Below are 27,147 nucleotides of genomic sequence, written 5' to 3'. Positions count from 1 at the left end.
TCCACATGAATATTAGGATTATCTGTTCTATTTCTCTGAAAAATGCCATGGGAATTTTAATAGGAATTGCAGAGAATCTTGAGATGGCATTGAATAGCATGAACATTTTAACAATACTAATTCTTCTGATCCATGAGCATAAGATATCTTTTCGTTTCTTTGTGTCTTTGATTTCTTTCCTCTGTGTCTTATAGTTGTTAGTTTCTAGATCTTTCACCTTCTTGGTTAAATTTATTCATGAGTATTTTACTATTTTTGATGGCATTGTAAATGGGATTTTTTTCTTTATATCATTTTTTTTAATAATTTTTATTTATTTATTTGTTCCCCCAAAGCCCCAGTAGATAGTTGTATGTCATAGCTCCACGTCCTTCTAGTTGCTGTATGTGGGACTCGGCCTCAGCATGGCCGGAGACGTGGTGCGTCAGTGCGCGCCCAGGATCCGAACCCCGGCCGCCAGCAGTGGAGCTCGCACACTTTACCGCTAAGCCACGGGGCCGGCCCTTTATATCATTTTTAAATAGTTCATTGTTAGTGTAGAGAAAGGCAAGAGATTTCTATATGTTGATTTTGTCTCCTGCAGCTTGAGTGAATTTGTTTATTAGTCCTAACAGTTTGGGGAGGAGTCTTTAAGTATTTCTCTACATAAAATCATATCTGCAAACAGAGACCACTTTGTTTCTTCATTTCCAATTTAGATGCTTTATATTTCTTTCTCTGGCCAAATGTCTCTGGTTAAGACTTGCAGCAGTATGTTGAAGAGTGGTGTTGAGACTGGGCTCCCTTGTCTTGTTCTTTGTCTTAGCAAGAAAGCTTTCAACCTTTCACTGTTCAATATGATGTTAGCTGTGGGTTTGTCATGTAAACCTTTTATTATGTTTAGGTATGTTCCTTCTGTAACCCTTTCTTGAGAGTTTTTATCATGAAGGGGCGTTGAATTTGTCAAACTGCTTTTTCTGATTTGAGAGATTATTTTAGGATTTTTATCTTTCATTCTATCAATGTGGTGCATCACATTCATTGATTTGCATCATGTTGAACTTGATCATGTTGTTTGATCCTTTTTTTGAGTTTAGATAGTTTTGTTACAATGTGTCTTGGAGAAGAATGTTTTAGTTTGAAATTTTAGGGTGACTGATCGGCTTCAGGACCTTGGATGTCTACATCTCTCCCCAGATTTGGGAAGGTGTCAGCTGCTACTTTTTTAAGTCAACTTTCTTTTCCTTTCTCCCTGTCTTCTCCTCTGGTATTTTAATAATGCTTATCTATTTCTTTTCAAGGTATCCCATAATTCACACTGCCTTTCCCCAATCTTATCTGTTCCTTTTTTTTCTTTTTGCTCCTTTGACTCGATGATTTCAGATGACACATCTTCTAGTGCACTAATTATTTCTTGTACATGGTTGAATCTGATTTAGAAGGTCTCTATTGAATTCTTCAGTTCAGTCATTGTGTTCTTCAACTCTAGGATTTCTGTTTATTTTTCCTTAACGATTTCTGTTTCTATGTTGAACTTCTCACTTGTTCATGCACTATTTCCTTATTTTATTTACTAGTCTATCTTTGTTTCCTTAGAGTTTTATGAATTTCTCAAAGAGCATTGTTCTGAAGTCTTTGTCACATAGTTCCTATATCTCCATTTCTTTGTCGGTCATTGGAGTTTTATTCTTTTTCTTTGGTGGTGTCATGGATCTTTGATTATTCATGATCCTTGTGACCTTCCATTGGTGTCTGCAAATTTGAGGAAGTAGGCATTTCTTCCACTTATTACAGACTGGCTTTAGTAAACCAAAGCCTTCACATTCAGCCCATCTAGGGGTCCTGGGTAGGCCATCTGGTGGTGTCCAGGGGCAGGCTTGTTGCTGGAGTCCTTGAGCAGCCTGGTACTGGGGTGAGTGGAAAGCTTGGGTCCACGGTATTGTGTCTGGCCCTGGGCACAGCTGGGACCCTGAGTTCACGAGTAACCCCACTGGACCCTGGTTTGGCAGGTCCTCATTGAGAGCCTATGACCACAGGAGTCATCCAGGGCCATGAGAGTTGGCCAGAGCTGGGATGATCTGAGAGTCTTGGCTCACGGGAGCCTGCCAGAAGCCTGTGCCATGAGAGACAGTTTGTGCTGGTGTGGGCCAGAATTCTGGATTCCTGGTAGCCTGGGGCCACAGGAGCTACCTGAGATTGCAGGAGCCAGCAGGCGCTGGGTCAAGATGGAAGACTGGGTTCATGGGAACCTGCCAGTGCCTGGTGCCATGGGAGCTGCCTGGGGCCGCCTGAGTCAGCAAGCACCTGGGTGGGCTGGGGGCTTGGTTCTGCAGAAGCCTGTCAGAAGCCTGGTTCCATGAGAGCTGTCTATGGCTGCTGGAACTGGCAGGTGGTGTGCTAAGCCACGGGCCTGAGTTCCTAGTAGCCCCCGGGGAGCCTGGAGCCATGGAATCTACCTGGGGTAGATCTCTTAGAACTCAATTATAAAAAACAAAGAAGTTTGAAATGAAACTTCATTCAAAGAAATTTGAAATGAAACCATTTTCATTGGTTACCCAATGAAAATGGGTAACTAGCTGCAATGGACATGTCTCCAGGTGAAACACAGATGGCCAATAAGCACTAGATAGATGCTCAGTATCATAAATCATTAAGAAAATGCAAATTCAAAGCATAGTGTGATACTATTTCACACTCAAAATGAAGGCTATACTCCACATAATGGAAAGTAACAAGTGTTAGTAAAGATATGGAGAATGGGAAACCCACATACATTACTGGTGGGAAAGTAATTTGATGCATCCACTGCAGAAAACAGTTTGCCATTTTTAAAAATCTTAAACCTAGAATTACCATGGACCAGGAGAGTCACAAGGTTGGTATGTCCAAAAGACCATTGGAAACATATGTTCAAAGAAAAACTTTTCCATGGATATTCAAAGCAACATTATTCACAGTGGTCCAAAAGTGGAACAAACCCAAATTTCTATCCAGTTATGACTGCATAAACCAAATGTGCCCTATTCATAATATAGGACATTATGGAGCCATAAAAAGGAATAAGCTACTGCTACATGCTCGGCCATGGATGAACCTTGAAACATGTGTGCTCACTGAAGTCGTCCACAAAGGCCACAGATAGAATGATGCCATTTGAATGAACTGTCCAGAATAGGCAAATCAATAGGGAGAGAAAACAGATGAGTTGTTTTCATGGGCTTGGGTTAGGAGAAAATAGTGTGAATGAGTATGGGTTTGTTTGGGGGTGTTGAAAATGTTCTGGAATTAGTTAGTGGTGATAACCACACGACATAATCATTGTACTAAATGGCACTGAACTGTATACTTTAAATGCTTACAACAGTGTATTCTGTGTTAAGTAGATTCTCCATAAAAATTTTGAATTTTTTAAATTAATCAGGGTATTGATTAATTTTAATTTAGTTAATTTAAAGTTGGTTGGGATAGTTAATAAGGGTAATTAATAGAGTTATTAGGGATAGGGCACATTGTAGCCAAGAGAGTAAATATCCGATGATGGCTATAGTAACAGATCCTAAAATTGTACAAGCAACAGTCTAAAATCCAGTCTGTTTCCATTGTCGCCAACTTGGAAAGACCAGCCATGAAAATAGGTCAGTGATCTCGGGGGCCTTGGGTATCTTTTAAAAGATTTAGGTAACATTACGCAATATTTTAACCTCTTGGGCCATCTGGTGGAGGTAGGTTTGAACTTGTGTGTTGATGTACATTCAGCAAGTGGTTCTAAGAAAGGCAAAAACCCCTCCTTCGTTGGTTGGTATAGACAATCTAGGGCCAGGCCATTCTCTAAAACCATTTAGGCAAGAGACTCATGAGACTGTTCCACAAGGGCTAGGATAGGGTCTTATGGAGTTGTTGTCGATGTTGGGTTAAGGTTTTTGATACTTCTTGGTTGCCTCAGTTACCTGATTTTGCGTGGGTAGGGCCACCGCACCTGTGTCCAGTCCAGTCAGTCAGTCCTAGTAGAACTGAACACCCAGTCCTATAGGACTGACAGTGTCTCTATGGGTTGGTGGTAGCCAGTCAGGGCAGGAACCTCAGGGGACCTGCAACCTGAGGGAAGCAGGCTGAGATAGAAACAATGATGTATTGCAGAATATAGCTTGGAGAAATCTGCTCAGAGGGCTGGGGAAGAGAGAGCCTCACTGTGTGAGAGCCTTGTGATATCAGCCTACAGTAAAACCCAAAAGTGGATGTTCCTGGTGTGAAATATTCATTACGGCCTTTGGAAGTAAAACCAGTAATTTGCACCCATTCACTAGTTACCTATGCTATATGATTTCAGGGGGTATGGTTAAAGTGTTTGTCGGCCAAGATCTGTTTGGGCCTGAGCACAAAATCACCAAGGTGGTCTCGAAGGCTACCCCAAAATGACTCCTCAAGGAGCAGTTGGGGCAGAAAGTGGGTGGAGCATTTTGAAGGAAGCCTGGGGCAAAGATGTTGTGCGATTGAGTTGGGTAAAACTGAGTGTCTCCGCAGGGTAAGCCCTTCAGCTGGGGTACAATAGGTGATTGGAGGCCAAGTGACAGACCCTGCGGCTCCTGATTCCCAGTGCACGGGCAGGCCTCTCAGCCCATTGGACATAAATGGTGGTGGTGTTTGTGAAGCATCTTGATGGCAGTGTGGAAAGTATAGGCGACGTGTGGTGGGAGACGTCATGATAGTGTCGGGAGGAGCTGTGTGTGAGATTACGGTGTTGAAGGGGAAGGACTGGAGGCAGGTGCAGTGGGTGTGTGACCAACAATGGTCAGTGAAGGGACAGCCGGGGGGTAACTGGGGAAAGCAGGGACCAGCAGAAGTCATGTGTTTAAAACAAGACACCAGACCCAAATGGAGCCGCTTAGGCTATGCCTCACATAAACAAGTCGAGACTTAATTAGACTTTTGGCCCAGGAATAGAATCTTAAACCAGTCAATCAGGAATCACCTCATGCGCAGCAGGTAGGTCATCTTCCTGATAGAACCCTGCCATCCTCTAAAGGAAAGTAACCTTGCGGTAACCAACCCGCTTTTTTATCTAGTGTAACTTCCTTGTTCTTGCTCCCTTCTGCCTATAAATTCCTTCATTTTGTAGAACTCCTTGGAGGTCCTTTCTCTCTGCTAGACTGGATGCTGCCTGATTCATGAACTGTTGAATAAAGCCAATAAGATGTTTAAAATTTACTGAATTTTATTTTGTTTTGTACCAGTTTGGTGGCAGCAGTGGGATCCAAAGGAGACGCCTGATGGCTTCGAGGATGAGAAACAGTCATTGGTACCAGCAAAACCTTTGAGTTCTCCATCTTTTTCACTGTTTCTGAGGGCTGTGGGTAAGTTTCTCTTGGATCTGAGATCCACTCTGTTTGCCTTGACCTCCTGATCTACCTGGCTTTCCAGTCCAGGGTCAGTGGGTCAGTCTAGACTGACAGGATGCTCTAAGAGAGCATCAGTCTTAGCACTTGGTTAGTCAGCAGTGCCAGGCAAAGGCTTAGTGGTTCAGCTTGAGCTGCCAGATGGTTCTGCCAGGAACCCGAGTCCCTGGCCCTTAGTTAGTCCACAGTCCCCGTTTGTTGGGGTCTGCTGGGTGAGTCTGCAGTCTCCATGTGTTAGGGTCTGCTGCTTCAGTCCGTGGTTCTTGCTAATGGAGAGGAGTGGAAGAAATGTGTGCTCCATGCACATCCAATCTTTGAAAACTTCCTGCGTGCATTTTACATGCATTTTGACCTCTGTTGACTGTTGATGGGTTCTAAGGAAATGGTGAAGGCACAGTGAGGAGGAACTGTGGGTTTCTTCACGACTACCTCGAGGAGGGCCCCCCCCCCACCTGAACAGCCATCCGGCACTATTAGAAATGAAAGACATCCGATCACCGTGGATTGGAACACTCCTTATTGTGACGGTGTCAACATTATCCAAAGAGATCAACAAATGCAGTGCAGTCCTTATCAAAATCCCAAGGGCATTTTGTGCTGAAATAGAAAAAAACCCATCCTAAGATTCTTATGGAATCTCAAATAAGCCCAGATACCAAAAATAATCTTGAAAGGAGATACTAAGTTGGAGGACTGATTCTTCCTGATTGAAAACTTACTATAAATCTACAGTATCAAAACAGCATTGTCATGGCATAAAGACAGCCATATTGAGCAATGGAAACAGAATTGAGAGCCCAGAAATTAACCCTCACCCATGTGATCAAATGATGTTTGACAAGGGTGCCAAGATTATTAAATGGGGAAAAGTCTTTTCAACAAGTTGTGCTGGAAATAGTGGATATCTACATGCAAAGGAATCAACTTGGACATTTACCTAACACTGTATACATAACTTGATTCCCAGTGAATCAAATACCTAAGTGTAAGAGCTAATGCTATAATACCCTTAGAAGAAAACATAAGGCAAAACTTGACAAGATAGGATTTGGTAATGATTTCATGGTTCTGACACCCAAGAGCAGCCAATAAAATAGGAAAATACATATGCTGGACTTCATGGATATTAAAAAGTTTTGTGCCTCAAAAGCCATTATCAACAGAGTAAAAGCACAACCCATAGGATGGGCGACCATATTTGCAAACCATGTATCTGACAAAGGCTTAATATCCAGAATAGTTGGAGAACTCCTAAATTCAACAACAAAAAACAAACAACTCAAATCAAATTTGAACAAAGTATATGAGTAGACATTTGCTCAAAGAAGATATGCAAATAACCAATAAGCATATGAAAAGATGCTCATCATCAGTAATCATTAGGGAAATGCAAATCAGATACACAGTGAGAGACCACCTCACATTCATTAGGATGGCATCTATCAAAAAGAAAAAAAAAAGAAGAAGAAAAAGAATAGAACCACTGTTGGCCAAGATGTGGAGAAGTTGGAACCCTTGTGTATTGTGGTGGGAATATATAGTTGCTGTAGAAATCAGTATAACAATTCCTAAAAAAAATTAAAAATATAATTATATAGGACCCAGCAATTCCTATTCTGGGTGTATACCCCACCAAGGAGTTGAAAGCATGTTCTCAAAGACATATTTCAACACTCATGTTCATGGCATCATTATTCATAATAGCTAAAACATGGAAGCCACACAAGTATTGTAATCAAGGAAGGGCTTACAGCCCAATGCACCCATTAGCCAAACAGGATACCCGCTCTTGTAGAAGGGGAAAAAGCTTTATTACGAGGTTGGCCAGCAAAGAGACGAAGGTTAAATCTTTCTCCCCAATGGGCTGTTGAAAAGGGCTTGAAAAGGGCAAAGGAGCGGGTGCAGTAAGTTTGGGAGCAGTCCTAGGCATTTTGTGCAAGCACAGATTTTCATGTTCTGTCACACATCCCACGTTCAAAAGATGGTGTCCTTAACATGATTGGCAGGGGAGTTCTTGGTCCCCCAGTTCATCCTCCAGTCACTTATTTTGTGCAAGCACAGATTTTCATGTTCTGTCACACATCCCACGTTCAAAAGACGGTGTCCTTAACATGATTGGCAGGGGAGTTCTTGGTCCCCCAGTTCATCCTCCAGTCACTTATGCAGTTGCAGTTTGAGTCTTGCAAGCCGTCTTGTTGTCTCATTGGTTCAAAGTAGTTGAAACTTGCTTAAGGAAGAGAAATGGAGTTTCTGAAAAGCAACTCTCGGCCCAAGATTAAATCCTTAGTAAATATCATATGGGATATGGCTTAAAAAAGTAGTCTCCAGGGTACTGTTGAGAAAAATCTGGCTGGGGCCCCATTTTATTTTGGGCTTGGTTGTGGGCCTTGCTATGGTATCTGTCCAGGGATGTATGGATGAGCAAAATGTGCTATATACATACAATGGTATATTATTCATCCTTGAAAAATGAAGGAAAGTCTAATATATGGCACACCATGGATGAACCTTCAAGATATTACTCTAAATGAAATAAGCTAGTCACAAAAATACAACCTTGTGTGATTTCCCTTCTAGAGCTTCCTGAAATCACCAGATTCAGAGAGACAGAAAGTAGAATGGTGTTTGCCAGTGGGTGGGAGGAGGGGGAATGGGGGATTATTCATGAATGGGTATAGAGTTTCAGTTTTGTAAAATGAGAAGTGTTCTGAAGATGGATCGTGGTGATGATTGCACAGCAATATTAATGTCTTCAATACACTTCAATACACATTAAAACATACTTAATGTATCTATGGGGCCTGATGACTTGTCCTGGCCGAGCACATGCTTGTGCTGTTGCACATCTTACCCCGCACTGTGCAGTTGGGAAACTGGCCTAGAAAGAGGCAGGTACTGTCCCAGACCACAGGAGGTCGTCAGAGTCCTGAAGACTAGAGAGAGCTCCAGCTTACTTGGCCAAGGCTCCACCTCTTCCCTCAGGTTTCCTTTGGCAATGAGTGGCTTTAAGATCCTAGAGGATTGCTGCGCACCCTTTTCCATATGGGGTCATTTTCCTCTCCTCATCATCACACCTGCACAGGCACACTCCGTCACACTTGACTTCTCATATGGAGAACACTGAGGTGCAGTCAAGAAAGAGCTGACACCGGGGATGTGACAAGAGGCAGGAGGGAGAGAGGTTGGAGGCAGCTCTCCCACGGGGCAGTAGCATCCGTTCTCCTAGATTCGTGCACAGGGGCCCAGAGATGGGAAGAGGAATCCCTAAGGTTCCTAGGTGTCTACCTGTTCCAGATCCATCCCTGGCCCAGCCTGGGGATCACAGGACTGGGGTCCTGCAGTCCACCTCTGTGGGCACCCAAAACTGTGATGAGCCCATCCTCCCTTTGTGTAGGCATTGGGAACAGGAGAGAAGATCTCAGTGAGGGTCCTCCTGTATAAAGTGGAGTGCATCCAGCGAGTGACTCCAAGTGTTCCATGCACTCACTACATGTCTGTTGGACTAGGTTCTCTGTTGATGACCTACTGTGCTCTGAAACCCTGAGAAAATGATTTCCAGCCCCTGGAGATCCTTTAGAACTGACGAGGCTAGGGGGCTTGGGTGGATGAGAACTGAGGATAAGGAAGAAGATGCCAGAGCACTGGACACCAAGTCCAGAGTCCAGGGAGAAGACTAATCCTTGTTGGACCCTTGCGGTCCTCATCTGGAAGTAGGGGAAATCATTGTCATGGCTGCAGTTAGGATGCCTTAGGAGTGAAGAGGACACCTGGTGGGGAAAAGCAAGAGAGGTGCACGGTAGGCTCCCGAGATTCCTCCCACTCCCTCGAAGCTGACAGGTCCTGCTGCTTTACCCCTGGGACCCTGGAGAGCATCTGCCTTGAGGACACCTGAAGAAAGATTCCTTTCTGTTTGGAGTTCCGGCCTGGGCAGCAGTGCTAGTTCTGGCCACGAGGGGGCGGGCAGCCTCTTGTGTCAGTGGTGGCCAGTGAGTTTTTGCTTTTATTTTTTTTCAGTTGTATTGAGGTATACTTGATATACAGCACTAAGTTAACATTGCTGTGTGGTATATTTGAAACTTGCTAAGAGAGTAGATCCTAAAAAGTCTCATCATCAGGAAACAATCTTTTTTTCTGTTTGGTGATTGATGTTAACTAAACTTATTTTGGTAACCATTACATAATATATATATATATCAAGTCATTCTGCTGTAATCCTGGAATTTACTTGGTGTCCACTGAACTATTCTTGAGCTCCTGGAGCAGCGAAGAGTCAACCAGAGGTCTTTCTGGCTGTCCCCCTGCCTCAGAAACAACTTGTACCTCCTATTACTAGTGTTCATCTCCACAATGAAAGTTGGTCAAAAGCAGGGGGCCGGGTGCAAGATCTACCCATATACTCATTCAGCAGCTGTGTCCTGAGCACTCACCCTGTGCCAGGTGCCCTGGTGGGCTGAAGTGCAGGATGAAAATGACCAAGTGGTCCCTGCCTGCCGGGAGCTCACAGTCTAGAGGGGAAATGGACAAAAGCAAAGACATGAGAAAGAAAAGAGCAAGTGCTGTAGAGAAACACATCAGGGGGCTGTGAGGGAGGGCTGGGCGTCACTGGGTAGGAGGGTCTGAAAGACCTCTCTAGGGTGACATTTTCTGGGACCGGAATGACAAGAGGGAGTCAGCCTTGCACAAGTCTGGGAGCAGTGTGTCAGGGAGATGGCACCACTGGTCCTGAGTCTCACAGGCAGAAGTGAGTTTGGCCAGAGGAGGTTAGAAAGGTGGCCAATGCAACTGGAGGGAGGCTGGGAGAAGAGAACAGGAGCTAGGGTGGAAGGTAGGGCCAGGGCCTGGTAGGCTGTGTTCGTTACCTTTCCCTCTCTGACTTCATTGCCCCTAACCTTGCATTTCAAAACAACAAATGTTGACAATCTCACAATTTGTGTGGATCAGCAATCAGGCATGTTTTAGCTGGGTGCCTCTGTCTCAGTGAGTTTAACAGATTGGGGCTGTGGCCTCAACTGAGGCTCGACTAGGGGAGGACTGGCCCACAAGTTCACTCTCAGCCTTCAGAATTCATTTTGTATTGAGAGCCTGAGTTCCTTTCTGTCTGTTGGCCCAGGCACTCCCTTGCTTCTCTCTTCAATGTGCCTCCACATTGGGCAGCCCCAATACACCGGTATTTGATTCCTCACTTCCAGGGATTTGACAGAGTGAGAGAGAGAGAGATGGCACATGAGAGAGGGAGTAAGAGGAAGTGAGAGACATTTTTAGTTAAAATTTAGACAAGACATCCCATCACTTTGGCTCTTATTATGTTCAGAAGCCAGTTACTAACCTCTTTGTGGTTCCACGGGGAAGTGTATAACATGGGTGGGGCTTACTGGGTACCACTGTGGAGGCTGCCCACCTCATAGGCCAAGATGAGGCACTTCGGTCTCATTCTCCATAAAACAGGAAACAATTGAATGGTTTTATGCCACAGATGGCAATATCTGAATTTCCATTAGTTGCAACCCCCTCATGGTGTTGACCTGAAAATGAGGCCAAGTTGGAAGTGACTGTCCCAATATCACATTCTTGGAGCCCAGGCCTGTTTTGAGTGGTGTTCTGTACTACATCCCACCCCTCCTTGTTATTCTTCCATCTCTAAGTTTGTGCCTTAGGTACATGTGACACCAGCCCACAGGGGTAATAGATATTATCTCATATACACCGGGTGATGTCCCTAGGAAGTAGATTCTAGCTTGATTCCCATGGTGCAGGTTTAGAGACTGGGGAGGACCTGAGAGGCACAGGGACTATCCCAGGATGAAGAAATAGTAAGGAAAAGGAGGTCTGCATTCATCTCTGTCTCCTCAAAACTAGGTCCCTAGTTAGGTTTCCAGGGACCTGTGGGTAGGGCTATGTGGTCTCATTGTGTACAGTTCAAGAGATGACGTGGGGTCATAGACCTCAACAGATCTTAGAACTCTGGTAACCAGGCACCCACATTGCCCCATCCACCTCACTTGATTGGAGACAGTCAACAGGCAAAGATGTTTTGTTGTTGTTTCCCAACTTTTGGAGGATCTGGGCTCAAAAAATCCCAGAAAGAGAATCTTTTTGGTAGTTGGCGATGTTGGCTCAGCCTTAATTCTTGACGCCTCTGGGCATCTGGCAGGAGGCTGTGAAAGGTAACACGGGGCAGCCCAGGGGAGGCTAGTGCAGGCCAGGGCACAGCTGTGATCCCACCTGATCAGCCCCACACCCCTTGCCCCTCTTTGTGTGTGTGTGTGTGTGTGCATGTGTCTGTGAGGAGGAGAGAAGGCAGGACATAAGGGGCGGGTCATTCCTGAGCAGGTGCTGGTTGTTAGGTGTCGGAAACCTAACAGCTAGGTCATGTTCATACTTCAGGCCATGCCTGGCAGCATGAGAAGGTGAGCACCTCTACTCATATTGTTACCGAGCACTAGAGGATTCATCTCCTTCCCTCCCTGACCAGAGTTCTTTGCAGAGATGCCCCTCTGTGCCTGAACTGAGGAACAGATATTCTCTTGGTGGTTGGCCCCAGTGGCAGTGTGCAGGCAGCCCCTGATTTCTTCTGGCCCAGTTCCCAGGCAGTCTTTGCAGAACTCCACTCATTAGGTTGTCGAGTAACTGCCCAATGGTTTCAACTCCACAAACTCACTAGACAAGGGGCAGGTACATGAGGCCACCCACACTTTCCAGTGCTGCTCTGAGATGAGAGCAGGAGCAGAGGGTCTCCACACTCAGGAGCTTGAGATGATGAGGTTGGACTAGAACTAGGGAGGGACCAGACTCAGGCTGTCCCTTTTTGAAGCTAAAGGGGATGTACATGAATGTCACCTTGCCTGGCTAGGAGATGAGCTGCCGTGACCCTCTTACCCTTGTCCGGTGTGAGCTTCTGGAGGCCACTGAGGCAGAGCCAGATGGTAAGGGGGACTGCAGGCTGGGTATTCCTGGAAGGGAGTGGGATCTTTCTTGTGTTTAGAAGGTCACATGGAAAGTCAGCTATGTGGGTGAATCTTTGTTTTTATCCCACTCCAGCGTCAGCTGCTGAGCTCCAGCCAGCGGCAGAAGAAGAGCAGTGGGCAGTGGTGGAGGTAGAGCTGGCTCCAGCTCCGTTGACACCACCCCCTCTAGCACTGGAGCCAGTGTCCCCTCCACCAGCAGTGTTGGAGGTGGAGCAAGGGCCAACATGGGCTCCAGCAGGAGTAGGAGCTGCTTAGCTAGAGTCACCTGGACCATCATTTCTAGTGAGAAGTCCATCTCCACCTGTGGCTCTTAAGGAGCGTGAGAAGCTTAATCTCATGGCCTTCCCTCCTAAGCTGGTGGTGGAGCAGTTTACCATGATGGATGCGGTGAGCAGCTGGGCTTTCAGGGTGGTGTGGGGCAGGCCTTCCCTCTGCTATCGTTGCCCCAGACCTGATCCAGACTCCTATGATCTGGGCCCAAATCCAGGCTCCACCCTTTACCAATCATAAGACCTGGGCAACTTTCTGAACACCCAAGCCTTTGCTGTCCACCTGCAGACCGTGGAGGTGGACATTAAGAGGACCTGTTGCACAGAGTGACTGTGCCAACTCCATGAGGTAGAAGAGATGGAAAGCTGGGTGGGCCCTGGCCCATCTGTGCAGGGAAGGGCTCACTGTGTACAGCCTGGACCCTGGTGGCCCAACCGTCTGCTCAGGAGTCTCAACAGCCTCAGGACTTATTAGACGCCTGATGTGTACTCCACTACAAGGGAGACAGACAAGGCCTGTGGGTGTAGCTGCCACGCGGGGATGTGCATCAGAATGTGGAGTGGGACCAGAGGGGGGATCAGGGTATTGGAAGATGCCCCCTTGGGATGAGCCTAGTTGAGCCACCATCTGGAGCTTGGAGTTAGCCAGCACGGGCTGGGTTCAAATGCCCCTCTCCCTTCCCTGCCAGTATTGGGTCCTGGGTCATCCTGTGCTGGGTGTCCTCAGTGGACAGAGAAGAAAAGCCAGGGACTGTCACAAGGCTCAGGCCACATCCTGAGCTTTCTGAGCTCCAGCTCTAAACTGTGACTCCTGTGTGGGACTTTGGGGGCTGTAGGCACAGACCTGGGGTGTGGCAGGGCTCGGTGACACTCCCCCTGTTCTCCAGGAGCTCTTCCAGAAGGTGGTGTCCTCTCCGTGTCTGGGCTCCACCTGGGGCAAGAGGAACAAGCCCGGCAATGAGCACCAGACACCCAACGTCCAGGCCACCGTCGACCACGTCAGAAGGGTGGCCAGCTTCGTCATCATCCCCTGCCTCGGGGACCCGAGCAAGACAGCCCAGGACAGGGTGAGGGTGGTGGAGCGCTGGATCCAGGTGGCCCAGGTGTGCTGTGGGAGGCCCAGTGGAGCCCCTCTCTGAAGCCTTGGGAACTGCCTCTCCACATTTATCAGCTCCCAGGATTGCAGTGTGTGGTCTAAGCCCCTGCACAGTCCCTAGGACCTTCCTGCCAGGGGCCCGCTGACTTTAACTCCAGGTCCCAGTGAGAGGATGCTCACTTCCTACCTGGCTCCTTCCCTGGGTTGAGCTAAAATCCTGCTCCCTGTGAGTGTTACTCTTTGGGTCCTAAATGTGCCCTTCTGGGACTCCCTGAGCATCTGTCTCATCCAGGAGGGGAGATTTAAATAGAAGGGTACTGAAGCTAGAGCAAGCTGGGCTACAGTGCCCCACCTCACAGCTCATTCTCTTCCCTTCCCCAGGAGTTCGAGATCCTGAAGAACTTCTTCTCGTCCTGCACTGTCAACTCTGCTCTGCAGAAAACCTTCACAAGCCACCTGAAGAACACACGGGGGAAGTTTCCCGGTGGGTAGGCCTCTCTCCATAGGAGGACCAGGGTGGATGGGGGATCTCTTGTATGTCTGCCATTGGCCCCTCAGTCAGCTGGGAACTCCTGGGAGGCAGCAAATGCTGGGGACAGGGCCTGGGCCTCGGCAGGGGGTCTCTAAACCTTCCGGGGTCCTTAATGCACCAGTTCTGCTTTAGGACTCGGCTTCCCTAAGTGTCAGGTACTAAGTTGAGCCAAATTGGAGATTTTCAAGTGTTTATAGCAACAGAACCCCATGCCCAGTTGAAACTCAAAGCAGTCAAAACAGAGCTGTTCTGTAGAACTGGGGAGTGGAGACCCCAGTGACCAACAGGAGAGCCCCCTCCCAGTACCATGAGACCTTAGCGCTCAGAGGAGCCCAGCGAGAACACTCCTTCAGGCAGTTTGAATCTCTTGGGTTTGCAAAGAAAAGGGATTTGCATTCAGACCCCTCACATTATTCCTAAATTTATCCCTCGTTCTTTCCCCTCCCCTGAGAGAGAGCTCTGAAAATCTTAAGGAACTCAATAGTCAAGACAAGTCCTTGAACAGAGAACTGATGATCAAGGTAGAGTGGAGGCTGGGGGTCTGGAAAGAGAGGAAGGGTGCGGAGGAGGGGCACTGGGCAGGCTGTGGTTTTGATAGTTTCTCCCTTGAACTTTCTCTGAAACATTCCCGTCTATCTCATCCAGATTAACAAGCAGAGGGATCTGTTCTGCCCATGGGCAGGTGGGGTGCCATTTGTGGGCGGGAGGGCCTGGTCATGAGACACAATGGTGTTGGCTGGGCTGTTCCAGGAGGAGTTGCCGAGCTGGCGCCATCAACAGGTCTCTGGCTTCCATGTATGTCCATCCTGCTGGATGTAGCTTCTTCCAGGCTGTTGGGTGGTTGGGGTGGGTTTTGCCCTCAGCCTAAACCTATCCTCAGGAAGCCAGGACCCTGCTGCTCCTTCTATCTTCACCACATCTCCAAGGGGCTGCATCCTGCCTGCCCCAGGGATGTGCGTGGCAGAGGATTCCCATGGCCCAGGTGGAAAAACAGGGTGCTCATCCTCAGGTGAGAGATGTGTGTGCATTCTGGGACTCCCCACTGGACCCCTAGAGCAGTCACTTCACTTGAATCAACCACAGGAGTCTAACCTGAGTGCCTGGTTGGCAATGACATATGCCCCCAGTGGCTTATGAGAAGCGTCTAGGCAACTGATGGATTCTTAGTGGATCCTGCTGAAAGGACCTTAGGAGCTTCATGTAAACGGGGAATCAAAATGTCCTGTCATCCCCTTCTCTGTTGATCAGAGGTGGCACCTTGGAGGTCCAGTTCTTGAGTGGATAAAGAAAGAGTTCAGGGGCCGTCCCTGTGGCGCAAGCGGTTAAGTGCGCGCACTCCGCTGCGGCGGCTCAGGGTTCGCCGGTTCGGATCCCGGGTGCGCACCGACGCACCGCTTGTCGACCTATGATGTGGCAACGTCCCATATAAAGTGGAGGAAGATGGGCATGGATGTTAGCCCAGGGCCAGTCTTCCTCAGCAAAAAAAGAGGAGGATTGGCAGATGTTAGCACAAGGCTGATCTCCTCACAAAAAAAAAAAAAAGGATTCAGTGCAGGGGAATGTCCTGAGGCGTTCCTTGGGGAGGAGAAGGCTTTGGCTTGGCCTCTGGCCCAGCCTGGGGCCCAGACACTCCACGGGACTGGGGCAGGCAGGAGCCACTCAACCAGACTCCCAAGACACCCCGTCCTCTCCATCCATGACTCAGCCCAGGACCAAGCTTTGAGAGCTCAAGGGACAGGACTCTTGTCAGTGGTGGGGCTGGGGGTTAGGCAAGGATGTTGGAACAGGGCCTCTGACTGAGAGGGGCAAGCGGCCTCTCTTCTGTGGGCCCCTGAGCAACACACTGCCTATGTTTGGGTCTCTGTCTCCTCATCAGGGAAATGGAGGGATGGTGATTGTGTGGTGCAGGCCTCACAGGGTGGTGTTGAGGTAAGAGGGAGGAAAGGAATGTGGGAGCTTTCTGCCTACTCCACCTGGAGGGGTGAGGGCCAGAACAATGATGACAGTCTTGTGACACTGAGTCCTCATGAGAACCTGTGTGGTAGCCGGAGTTCTCACACTTTCCAGATGAGGAAACAGGCTCAAGGAGGCCAGGCCACAAGCCCAAGCTCACACCCAGAGTGAGAGTTGGAGCTGGGCTTGTTCTGGAATCACAAGACCTTGGAGGATGGAATGACATTGGTACCAGTTGACTCAAGTCAGATGTCCAGTGTCGGAGGCCAGTGGTGCTGGAGAGAAATGGGGTGAGGGGAGTATGGCCTCACTGACACTGTCCTCGACCCTGGCAGGAGGGGCCCTCCACGTTTGCTCCCCCAGAGAGCAACCCCCAGAGAGTGCAGGAGAAGCAGCAGCAGCGGCAGGTTAGTGTGCCTGTGGGGGAGGGGCTCTGTGCTCCCAGCTGGAGGCCTGAAATCAAAAGATGAGGGCCCTTCATCTTGGTGCCACAGTGTCTGAATCCCCCAGTAGAAGTGACCAAGAGGAGGGCCTGGAAGAGCTGGTGCAGGATGAGTGTGTTTTGGGGAGGGCAAGGGACTGCACACCCTGTGATTTGCCAGAAGCCGGCCCTGGGAGGTGAGGAGGAGGAGTGTGGTGTTCTTGGGGTGTGAAGGGAGTAGGAATTGACGGGAGGCTGCTGAGGGTCCTAGGCTGCTCCTCGTGGGAACCCTGGGGTGGGCCAGGTGGCTGAGGGTGGGGACTTTTCAGGAGAGGGTCTACATGGGGTCGACTTGAGAGCAAAGGTTCATCCCACCCACACCCCGATGTCACAAGGTGTTGTCCCCTATCTTGGAACTCTGCTCAGTGACCTGCTGATGCTGCACCTGGTGATGGGTGACTATTTCGAGGTGGGTGCACCTGAGGTCTAGGCAGGAAGGACCAGGATTCTGAGCCTTGGGATGCGGGAGCCCCCGAACTGAGCTCTGAGTTCTCAGCACTTGGCACATCTCCTCTCATGAAAGCCTTGCAGCCACCGCTGGCAGCTGGGGCATCAGGCCTATTTTAGCGATGAGTGAACAGAGTTTCTGCCAGAGAAACCCATTCCAGTTACCCAGGCTGGGGAAGCTCAGAGTTGCCTGATGGCAGAGCTGCGTGAGGTTTTATCTGAGCTGGACTCAGCCTGTAACTCCCATGTTGCCCATGAAGGGAGAAAGAAGTCGGGCCCCCCCAAGTCAGGAAGCACATAAGTGCCTGAGCAGTCCCCTCTGCCTGAAGCCTCAGCCTCCAAGTCTGTCATCAGAGAGAGTTGTGCTGCCAGGTCCCTCAGTTACACCCCCATGTCCTCCTCCTCTGGAGCCCAGAGGCAAGCCTAGGTCCAAGTCCTGTTTTCTCTGCATGCCTGGCCCCCTCTGGGGATCTGGCAGTAGTGCAACATGAGAAGGGGTGGGCATAGGGAGCTAGTCAGGCTAGGGGTCTTTGTCTGATGTACTCTGGCTGTCTACCTTCCAGGGGAATGGGATCAACCTTGAGAAGAGTACTGAGGAGCAGCTGTGGCACTCCCTGCAGGGGAGAGGAAGGAGGTGGAAATCAGAGACCTTCTGGGCAGAACAGTCCTTGGCTTCACCCGCTGTATCTTACATTGAGTGGAAGAGTTTGATACCAGAGAAGTGGGAGACCCATCCAATTGGCGGGTGGGTTGAGGGGAGGATGGCATCAAGGAAATCTTCCTGGAGGAGGGGCTGATTATTCCCATTCTGAGAACTGGTAGATCCTGGATGGAACTGGAGGGAAGGATGGTTTCCAGGACTGGTCCCCTGCCCCACTCCTCACCTCCAACAAGACCCCTGCAGCATCCCCCACCCAGGCCCTGTCTGCATCCTCTCCTTCCCTCTGGTCCCAGGAATACCGAGTCATGAGGGAGATCCTGCTGCTCCAGGAGGCTGCAAAGAATTACAAGCTAGAGCCCGAGGGAGCCATTTGGGGCGTCGTTCCAGGACATGGAGTTGCTCAACGAGAATGAGAGGTGAGGCCGGGCAGGAGTTGGGTGAGGGCAGGGGTGGACTCTCCCTGTTGGCCAGTCCAGAGAGCCTGTCTCCATGGTGCCCCACTCATCCCCCGGCCTGATTACATGGTGATCTCTGGGACACCCAGACTCCAGCTGCTGGGCAGGCAGTGGGGGGACCCCTGAGGTGTGGTTCCTGGTAGGCTCACAGGTGCCTCTCTGTCCTGTAGCTACACCTTGTCCTGCCAGCCAGAGCGCTAGACCTAGTTGGCCTGCAGAGTACGCAAGGCCAAGAAGAACCGGCCATCATCAAGGTCAGGGGTGAGTGAGTGTCTGGGCCGGGGTGACTGACTCCTAGGGGTTCAGTAAGGCTTTGGGCTAAGCGTGGCCTTGGGGAGTCGGATAGCTGGCACTGGGATCCCAGCTCCACTATTGACCAGTCCTGTGACTGGGGTGACTCTCTTCAGCTTCCTGAGACTCCGTTTCCCCCTCTGTGAAATAGGTAATACTAAATGATCGCTCACGTGGCAGGGACGAATGGGGTACTGGTGGCTGACAGCACTGAGCACAGGGTCTGGAGCACCCAGTGCAGTGGGGACATGGTGGGGGGCCATGATTCTGAGGGAGGCCACGCAAGATAACCCGACTCTTCTACTCAGCCCCCAGGCCCCAACCCCGAACCCCATACCAGTGGCCGATCACAGCCCCATCCTCAGCAGCGGGGACACAGCTGGGATGCTTGCGATGCACAGGGTCAGCTCCTCCCATTTGATGGGAAGGGGAGCATTGTAAGCTGATTCCTGGGGTCCCCTGAAGCCCAAGAGAGAAGGGATGACCCCATCCCAGCTCCCTGACATCTCTACCTCAGCACCTACTCACCCATTGGGGAGAGACAGTGGTTATTTGTTGTAAATAATAAATGACATATTTGAATATTATATTAAAGTCCTGTTCCCTTTACAGCTTGGGAGTTGTGGTGTGGTTCTGTCGCTTTCTGTAGGCATGTGAGTGAGACACAGAATCTCACATTTCTCCTTGAATCAAGAACTCTTCTGGGCCGGCCCCGTGGCTTAGTGGTTAAGTGCGCACGCTCCGCTGCTGCCGGCCTGGGTTCGGATCCCGGGCGCACACCGATGCACCGCTTCTCCGGCCATGCTGAGGCCACGTCCCACATACAGCAACTAGAAGGATATGCAACTATGACATACAACTATCTACTGGGGCTTTGGGGGAAAAAAATAAATAAATAAAATTATAAAAAAAAAAAAAGAACTCTTCTGAGTCATCAACTTATTGTATGTTGGAGAAGGGAGAAAGGCCAGCCCCCTTTTTGGCTAGTGACATCACTCCCAATTCCCCCTAACTCCGAGAACAAGTTCATTTCAGTATCATTCAGCCGCTCCAGGGGCGGACACTGTCCCCGGCCCGTTCTCCTGGGATTTAAAGGTTAATGGTACTTTCACAGGCAAAGCAACAACCACTGAAATGTGGATGTCTTTAAAACAGCACTACCCAGGACCAGGTCGTGCCATAGGCAGGGGGTGCCTTTCTACATTCTGGAGGAAGAAGGAATGTTTTCTGCTTCTCCTGTTGAGGTTTCTTTTGACCAAATTTTAGGAACTTGTAGTTTTCTAGTTCAATCTCTGGAATTGCATCAGCTGTAAGTGGGGAAAACAATGTAAAAAGATCAAAACATGCATGTGGAGAGGACAAGTCCCGCAAAGGTGATTTGCAAATGGACTAAAGGCAGACAGGACTTTCCCTCCTGATACCCCTCTAGTGCCTCCAGGTTCACCACTGACCTAGAATTGAATCCTGCTGGGGTCCATGTCCAGGACTGTGAAATCTGTTTCCTGCTGTTTTGTATCCAATGGGAAAGATCTGTGACGCAGCTTTAAGTCTACCACTGGGCCTCATTCCATAAACACGACCGACCGCTCTCTGTGAACCAGGATTTCCAGCACAACTGCCTTCCTTATGCCATTCACTTTAGGGCAGAAATTCCCTAGAAGGCTCCCAGCCTCCTCCCTGGCTTGGTCTGATGGATCCCGGGTGAGCTCTGCTTTACCAGGATAAGGGACCATAATCCTGACCAGTGAGTGACCCCACACTGTCCCTTGCTGTCCAGGTGACATCTGAGGCCGTGTCATTCTGAGGTCCATGGTCTTAGACAGTCCTCCAGTTTACATACTCAGTGTTGATGTTGCCAACTTGTCCAAATGGGGCAATTTGGCCCGAACCATTAAAGTGTGTCACCCTTGGGTGGTTGTGTTTTTTTCCCCTGTCTTGCGCTGTGGTTACATTACAACCACCTGATGGGTTGTGAACCCTGTTTGGAGCTTTGAAAGATGAGGCATGACATGGGTGTGGGGTGGTCCAGCAGGAAATGCCACGGAACAGATGATCCATGGTCGTGCATGAACACAGCCTTAGCAATTAAAATACTGAAATGCTTCCCATCTGGTGGTGAATAGACACTGCTCTGACCTCACACCGAGAACCCACCCCGTGACCAGGAGCTTTCAAGGGGTTACCAAGTGGCATTTTGAACCTCATCCCTTGGAAACACCCTGTAAGACAAGAGCCAGATGAATCGCTTGGCACTTGTGAGTTATCGCCTCCTTTCTGATGGCTGCAAGTGTCACCCAGACACACAGGCTGGACTCTGCCAGGGAAGCCTTCTCAGGACAGGCAGAAGCTGAGGATGAATCCTGGTTCCCGGCATCCCAGGCCCTTCCTGACAGGGCACAGCCACCCAGGAAAGTGGTTTGGTAATGGAAAGACTATGAAGGCAATACTTCCCCTCCAAAGAGAAAGAGAAGTACCAATAGTGAAAGCTTGATTCCTCAAATAGTCAATTAAATCTCAACAAGCAGTGAGTTCTTGTCAGATTACTGATGCCGAAAAATGGTCTCTTGATAATAGCATAATCCCCAAGCTGCCATGTCCATCTTCATGAATCAAATTTCCAACACATATGGATCTAAAAAACTGAGGGAAATCTGGTATTTCCTTAGATGCAACTCTGAAGTAGCATGCAAGAAGGAACACAAAAATGGAGACCTAGAAGTAAATATCTAATTTGAGAACATAGACATCGAAGTGCTTTGGAAATAATATTTTGGAATCTATTGGAATATTACACAAAAAGAATAATCCACTTTAAGTAGGTTTTACTGTGACTGTATGGGGAAAAACTGAATCATCCTGTGACGTTGATAACTCGCTGCTGACTTGAAAGTACAAATAAATAAAGTACATAGTAAAGGAAAATGAGAGAACAGCATGAAAAAGGAAGATCTTTCTCTCCTCACCTGCAACTCAACCTCTCACCTCAGAAAGAAACCACTGTCTATATTTTCTATTTCACGCAGCAGAGTTTAATAAAAGAAACGTATTGTTATATTTCAAAGTTTCAAGAGCTCAAAGCACAAAAACATTTGGGATGCTGCCAAGAGACCTCACTGAGGTGCCTGCTCCATTTCATCTGCTGTCAAGACGGCCTTCTTGGCCCCTCACTTTCTCTGCCTCACTAGCAAGTCTGTCCGCCATCAGTGCTATCACCAGTCTCTCTCCTGTGCTCTTCACTGCCCTTTCCTCCTTCCTGATACCTTCCTCAGTCGCCAGAAATTGTTGGCAGTGGAGCTGTGGAATGCCCAGATCAGCTCCTGGAATCATCCCTGCCAAATCTGAAGACCGGCAGGAGTGGGCATGGGACCTGGAGTGCAGACCACCTGCGAGCACACCTGGCAGGGATTCACCTGTGTGACTAGGTGCTAGGTTTTGCAACCCTTTGGCAAGCTTGAAAGGAGTTACCAGTTGTCCTGCATTGCTGCAGGCCTGGAGTCCTTGCAGTCTCTCTGGCCAGCAGACCTGGTGGGGCTGGTCCAAGGTGTCCTCCCAGAGACCCTTCATTGCCAGGATGGGACGGAATTCTAGTACCCAGCCTCTTGAATATGTCACTGGACATCCTTATAGGGATGGAGATGTTTAAACCAGGCTTTGGTTTGGACTGGATCCCACAGTTATGCTGCTTCCTCTGTGAAGACGTGGCTATCATCCTTCTTTTCCTCTTACCCTACAAAAGTAAATCATGAAATTGAGACAAATGATAAAGGAAGCCTGCCTTTTTAGGACAATTATCCTGGCTGTTTTGTACTTCCACCCTCCCTCTATCCTCTGGGAATAGATCTGACCTGTGTCCCGGGATGTCATCAGGCAGATTTGCATCAAGAACAGAAAGCTCAAGGTCAAAACTCAAGGCTACTCCAGATCATTTCTCCTCCCCCATCCTGTTAACACCCCCTCCTTGTTTGAGTGTGTTTCTATTCTTTTCTTGTCCTTGTCACTCTCAACCTCATAAGTCCTGGCACTCTCTCTCAGGACAGTCGGTCCCCAGTCCTTTACTAAATCCCAAATCCTACCATTTCTGTGTTTTCTGATTACTCATTTGCTTAATCCATTGACCACTTGGTGTTCATAGAAGTTAAATCAATAGTGATATTATCAACCACCCCCTGTTAACGACTTACTCCCATATCCCAGATGTTCACATAATCCAAATGGTTATGTTCAAAAGTAAATAATTCAGAAAACATATTCACCCACCACAAATTCCTGATCTCTAATATTTTTATTCAAACACTCATACAGTAGATACCTGTGCCTCATGATCAGAAGTAGTGCCAGATCACCGATCCTCACCTTAATTTCCTCCTACACCTATCAATCCTGAATTCCACGGACTATGATCTCAATAATTTCCTTGGAATAATAAAAAATTCCTTACCACTCATTTATGTTGTAAACCTCCAAACCCAGAAGATCCCAATTATCTGCCATGCCGCAGCTACTGCTGGTCTTATAACAAGCTGAAGAAAAAGCATGAAACATGATCTTTTGGTACCACTGTAAATACAAAACCATCTGTATCAACTGGGAAGCATCCATAATGCCTGGAAATCTTGTTCTCTTTTTTCGTGTTGGCTCAATAACAAGACGATAAATCAATTTAAAAAATGGGCAAAGGACCAGAGTAGACTTTTCCTAATGAAGACATACAAGTGGCCAACAGGTGTATGAAAAGGTGTTCAGCATCACTAATCATCAGGGAATGCAAATCAAAACCACAATGAGCTATCACTTCACACCTGTTAAGACTGCGATTATCAAAAAAACTAAAGATGGCAAATGTTTTTGAGAATGTGGAGAAAAGGAACCCTTGTGGGAATGTAAACTAGTAAAACCATTATGGAAAACAGTATGGAGCTTACTCCAAAAATGAAAACTAGCATATGATCCAGCAATCCCACTTCTGGTATATGCCCACAGGATTGAACTCAGGGTCTCAAAGAAATACCTGCACTCTAATGTTCATTGTAGCTAATTCACGATAGCCAAGATATGGAAGTAACCTAAATGTCACTGACGGATGAATGGATAAAGAAATGGAATATTAGTCAACCTTGAAAAAAGAAGGAGTTCCTGCCATTTTTGACAACATGGATGGACCTAGAAGACGTTATGCTAAGTGAAATAAGGCAGACAGACAAAGGCAAATACTCATTTATATGTGGAATCTTAAATAGTCAAACTTATACAAGCAGAGGTTAGAATGGTGGTTGCCAGGGGTTAAGGGGATGGAGAAATGGGGAGCTGATGATCAAAGGATACAGAGTTTCAGTAATCAAGATAAATAAGTTCTGGAGATCTAGGATATGGCATAGTGCTTACAGCTAACGAGACTGTATTGCGTACATCACATTTGCTAATAGTGTAGATACTAAGAGTTCTTACTACACAATAATAGTAATAAAGGAGGTGAGAGAAAACTTTGGGAGGTGATGGATATGTTTGTGGCCTTGATGGTGGTGACAGTCTCAAGGGTGTATACTTATGTCCAAATTCATCAAGTTGTATATGGAAAAGTATGACATCATCATTGATTCTTCTGCACCTTGAAGTACGCCGTGTCCTCATCACAAGAGAAAAAAATTTGTAACTATGTATGGGGACATATGTTAACTGGACTTATTGTGGTGATCATTTCAACATTTATACAAACACTGAATCATTGTGTTGTACCGCTGAAACTAATTTAATGTTGTATGTTAACTTTACCTCAATAAAAAAAAAAAAACAACAGAAAAAACCATTTTAATATTGTAAATGAGTTCAGTGAATCCCTGAAACTGCCTCATTCCCATATGAGAGTTACAGGAAGCAGAGAGGATGAAGTAAGATGGAAGAAAGTTGTACAAAACACTATTCAAATCAAAATCATTTAAGTTGATATCAACTCCTTGTGGCAAAGTTCTGTGAGCACCGATCTTCTTTCACATTTTTCCTGGAAAAGCATACCTTCAGATCCAACCCATAATAGTTTCCTCATTTGCTCTAATAAGAAAATTTTAACTTAATAAATAAAACCAAAAGCAACCCTTATGTATGAATAAAGTTAGTGAACTTTACAGAGAAAAAAGCATATTTGGACAATCTCAATAAAGGTAACAGAAGAACGGAATGATGATGAAGTCTCATTCAAGCTTACCTTTGAAAGCCAGTAAAACCAGGTTATCTTTTCAAGAATGTGTGTAGAGCTGACAACCTTGGAAGATAGAAATAGTGGCCTCCTCTGGAGCAAAAAGCAGGCTTGCTTACTCCCCAGTATAATAAAAATAACACCCTTCCCCAAACCAAAGGTCAGCAGATTTCCTGCCTCTTATTGAAGATTTGAGTTCCTTAAGCTCTGAGTTCTTGCAACCCTCTGCATGTCTCCTGACCCACTGTGTATCATCCTGCAGGAAGTGGGATTTAGTGAACCAGTGCAAATGTTGATACTCTGGCCACTGCCATTGCTGTGTCATTAAGTCCTGTGTCTCTGACCCATGGGTCTCGTATCTTTTGCCAGCATCTGTAAGACCATGGTAGCTAACTTATTCATTTGCAGGTAAGGTAAAATATCAGACCATTGACAGTTCCAGACAAGCCCTTAAAGTAGCTAGTAGTCTTAGGAACAGAGAGCTATCCAGAACAATATGCATGGATGGTCTTCATTGAAGACTTCATACAACCAAAACTTTAATAAGTCTCTCTGACCTCTTTTATTTCTACCTCAATTAGAAGGAGAGGCACCAAGCTTTATAGACCTAGGGCTTGTGCAAGCCACCTGGAGACCTAGTGACCAGAAACTTCCCATGGGGAGCAAAGACAGATGGGCATATTTCCAAAATGGACCCATATGCCTCCCGATCATCCAAAAGACAGTACATTATCTTAATTTATGATGATTTGATTCATTAAAATCTTGTGATGGGCCAAAGATACACTTCTAAGAGGAATGAGGCACATGGCAGTTGTAAGCAGATTAACACATTTGGTGAATATCAAACTCTGAATTAACTTTAGTGTTCTAATCAATCAAAAGGTACAACAAATTTAATTAGGTAGATTAAATGATATTTAATGGTATGCCTGATTATTACTCTGCAGAAATGAACAAGCAGCTCATGTAAATAACTATAATTGGTCTTTAAAATATGATAGTCAGGACTGTTTGAGATAAGCTGGAGAGAAGGAAGGGGAGAAATAGATAAAAGCTAGCTGCTCTGACACCACTCTCAAGACCCCTGGATCTACATGTAACCCAGGAGATCTAGGCAGATGGCTGTGTGCCTAGATCCTCCTGCACTGTGGTTCTCAGGGATGTCACAGGGCTGAAGCAGCTTCCTGAATCTTGTTTACACGTCCACGTGTACAATACCCTTGACCATGGGGATGAACCACCATTCATTCATACCTTACACCCCTCTAATTAAAAATTAGATTTCAGAATCATTGTACCATTACATGATAATTTATTCCTCAAACTTGTAGGATGGCGAGCTAAAAGAAAATCAAATTTCAATGGCTTCTTTTCTTTGAAGGACCAAGATGTTCTTTCACACTTAGAATCTGGATTAGAGGATAAATCCATAAAGTCAATGGAAACAACTTAAGAAATGGACAGAGGGATACTTCATTCATGTATACACAGTAATCACAGAGACTTGAGGATATCAAAGGAAATTCTTTATTAAGAACCAAAGTTATGGATTCCTATCTTGGGTTCATTACTTTGAATTTTTGACCCAAATCATATACATTTATTGGACCATGTTCAATTCTATGATCTTTAGAAGATGCAGCCTACAGCTGAAGAGAAACAGATACAACACCAATATCTTACCCTCTCTGAAGCACAACTGAGAGCCCCTGGAGTCAGATGTTTTCTAGACAAGAAAAAGTCATTCTTCCTCTGAACAGAGAGAGTAGTGGCTATTCAAACATTCAACTTTAAATTGTTAACATGACTTGTTAGATTGTGATGGAGCAAGCCTCATACCTTCTAAGTTTCATGATTTTTCTCCAGAATACTGAGATGGATGACCTTAAAGTCCAGTTTCCCCATAAATGTCTTTATTCAGTGATAAAATTAAATTCCCTATAAAATAATTCCCATAGGGCTGGCTCCGTGGCTTAGTGGTTAAGTGTTCTGCTACTGGTGGCCCGGGTTCAGATCCGGCATGCACTAACACGTCGCTTCTCCGGCCATGCTGAAGCCACATCCCACATACAGCAACTAGAAGGATGTGCATCTATGACGTACAACTATTTACTGGGGCTTTGGGGGAAAAAAAGGAGAAGGATTGGCAACAGATGTTAACTCAGAGCCAGTCTTTCTCAGCAAAAAGAGGAGGATTGGCATGGATGTTACCTCAGGGCTGATCTTCCTCACACACAAAAAATAATAATAATAATAACAATAATAATTCCCATAAAATTGTTAAAAATATATCATAGTCTCTGACCAAGAGGAAACAAGGAAAATTGAGCAGTTGAATAGCAGTGTAATAAACTCCATGCAAGGATCTTACTGTAGCATTATGTATAATAGTGAAACTGGACATAATCCCATCTCTATCAAAGAAGAGATAA

The 27,147-nt window shown here is 46.9% G+C and overlaps 2 protein-coding genes across 11 annotated transcripts in view; both read left to right on the top strand.

Annotated features, from left to right (window-relative positions):
• LOC131396452 (uncharacterized) overlaps positions 1–27,147 on the top strand; it is a 57,266-nt gene that overhangs the window by 10,006 nt on the left and 20,113 nt on the right. For 2 of the 9 annotated variants that reach the window (XR_009216531.1, XM_058528652.1), the window contains exons 2-6: positions 5,211–5,330; positions 14,084–14,186; positions 16,523–16,594; positions 17,679–17,860; positions 18,402–18,824. Coding sequence is in view for 6 of the 9 variants with exons in the window: in XM_058528652.1 (XP_058384635.1) it covers positions 5,211–5,330; positions 14,084–14,186; positions 16,523–16,594; positions 17,679–17,826 (443 nt within the window). In the remaining 3 variants the exon portion in view is untranslated. The other 7 variants (XR_009216530.1, XM_058528653.1, XM_058528658.1 and 4 more) reach the window with 7 other exon arrangements.
• Positions 12,641–13,838, top strand: LOC131396458 (ral-GDS-related protein-like). Of its 2 annotated transcripts, none has more exons than XR_009216559.1 (2): positions 12,641–12,724; positions 12,825–12,910. XR_009216559.1 is itself a non-coding variant. In XM_058528684.1 (2 exons), the coding sequence occupies exons 1-2, from the start codon at positions 12,674–12,676 to the stop codon at positions 13,743–13,745; spliced, it is 303 nt and encodes a 100-aa protein (XP_058384667.1). In that variant the 5' UTR covers positions 12,641–12,673; the 3' UTR covers positions 13,746–13,838. The 2 variants fall into 2 exon arrangements, 1 of the variants encoding a protein (XP_058384667.1); XM_058528684.1 differs by lacking the exon at positions 12,825–12,910 and adding an exon at positions 13,494–13,838.

The sequence above is a fragment of the Diceros bicornis genome, chromosome 33 (genome assembly GCF_020826845.1).
Source record: "Diceros bicornis minor isolate mBicDic1 chromosome 33, mDicBic1.mat.cur, whole genome shotgun sequence".
Taxonomy (NCBI): Eukaryota; Metazoa; Chordata; class Mammalia; order Perissodactyla; family Rhinocerotidae; genus Diceros; species Diceros bicornis.
This window is presented reverse-complemented; position numbering and strand designations above follow the sequence as displayed.

What these genes read in the sequence shown, in the direction of transcription:
- LOC131396458 (XM_058528684.1), top strand. Translation starts at nt 12,674, where the DNA reads ATGGCCTTCCCTCCTAAGCTGGTGGTGGAGCAGTTTACCATGATGGAT. An exon ending in AGTTTACCATGATGGATGCG is followed by an intron (nt 12,725 to 13,493) that starts GTGAGCAGCTGG and finishes CCTGTTCTCCAG; the next exon opens with GAGCTCTTCCAGAAGGTGGT.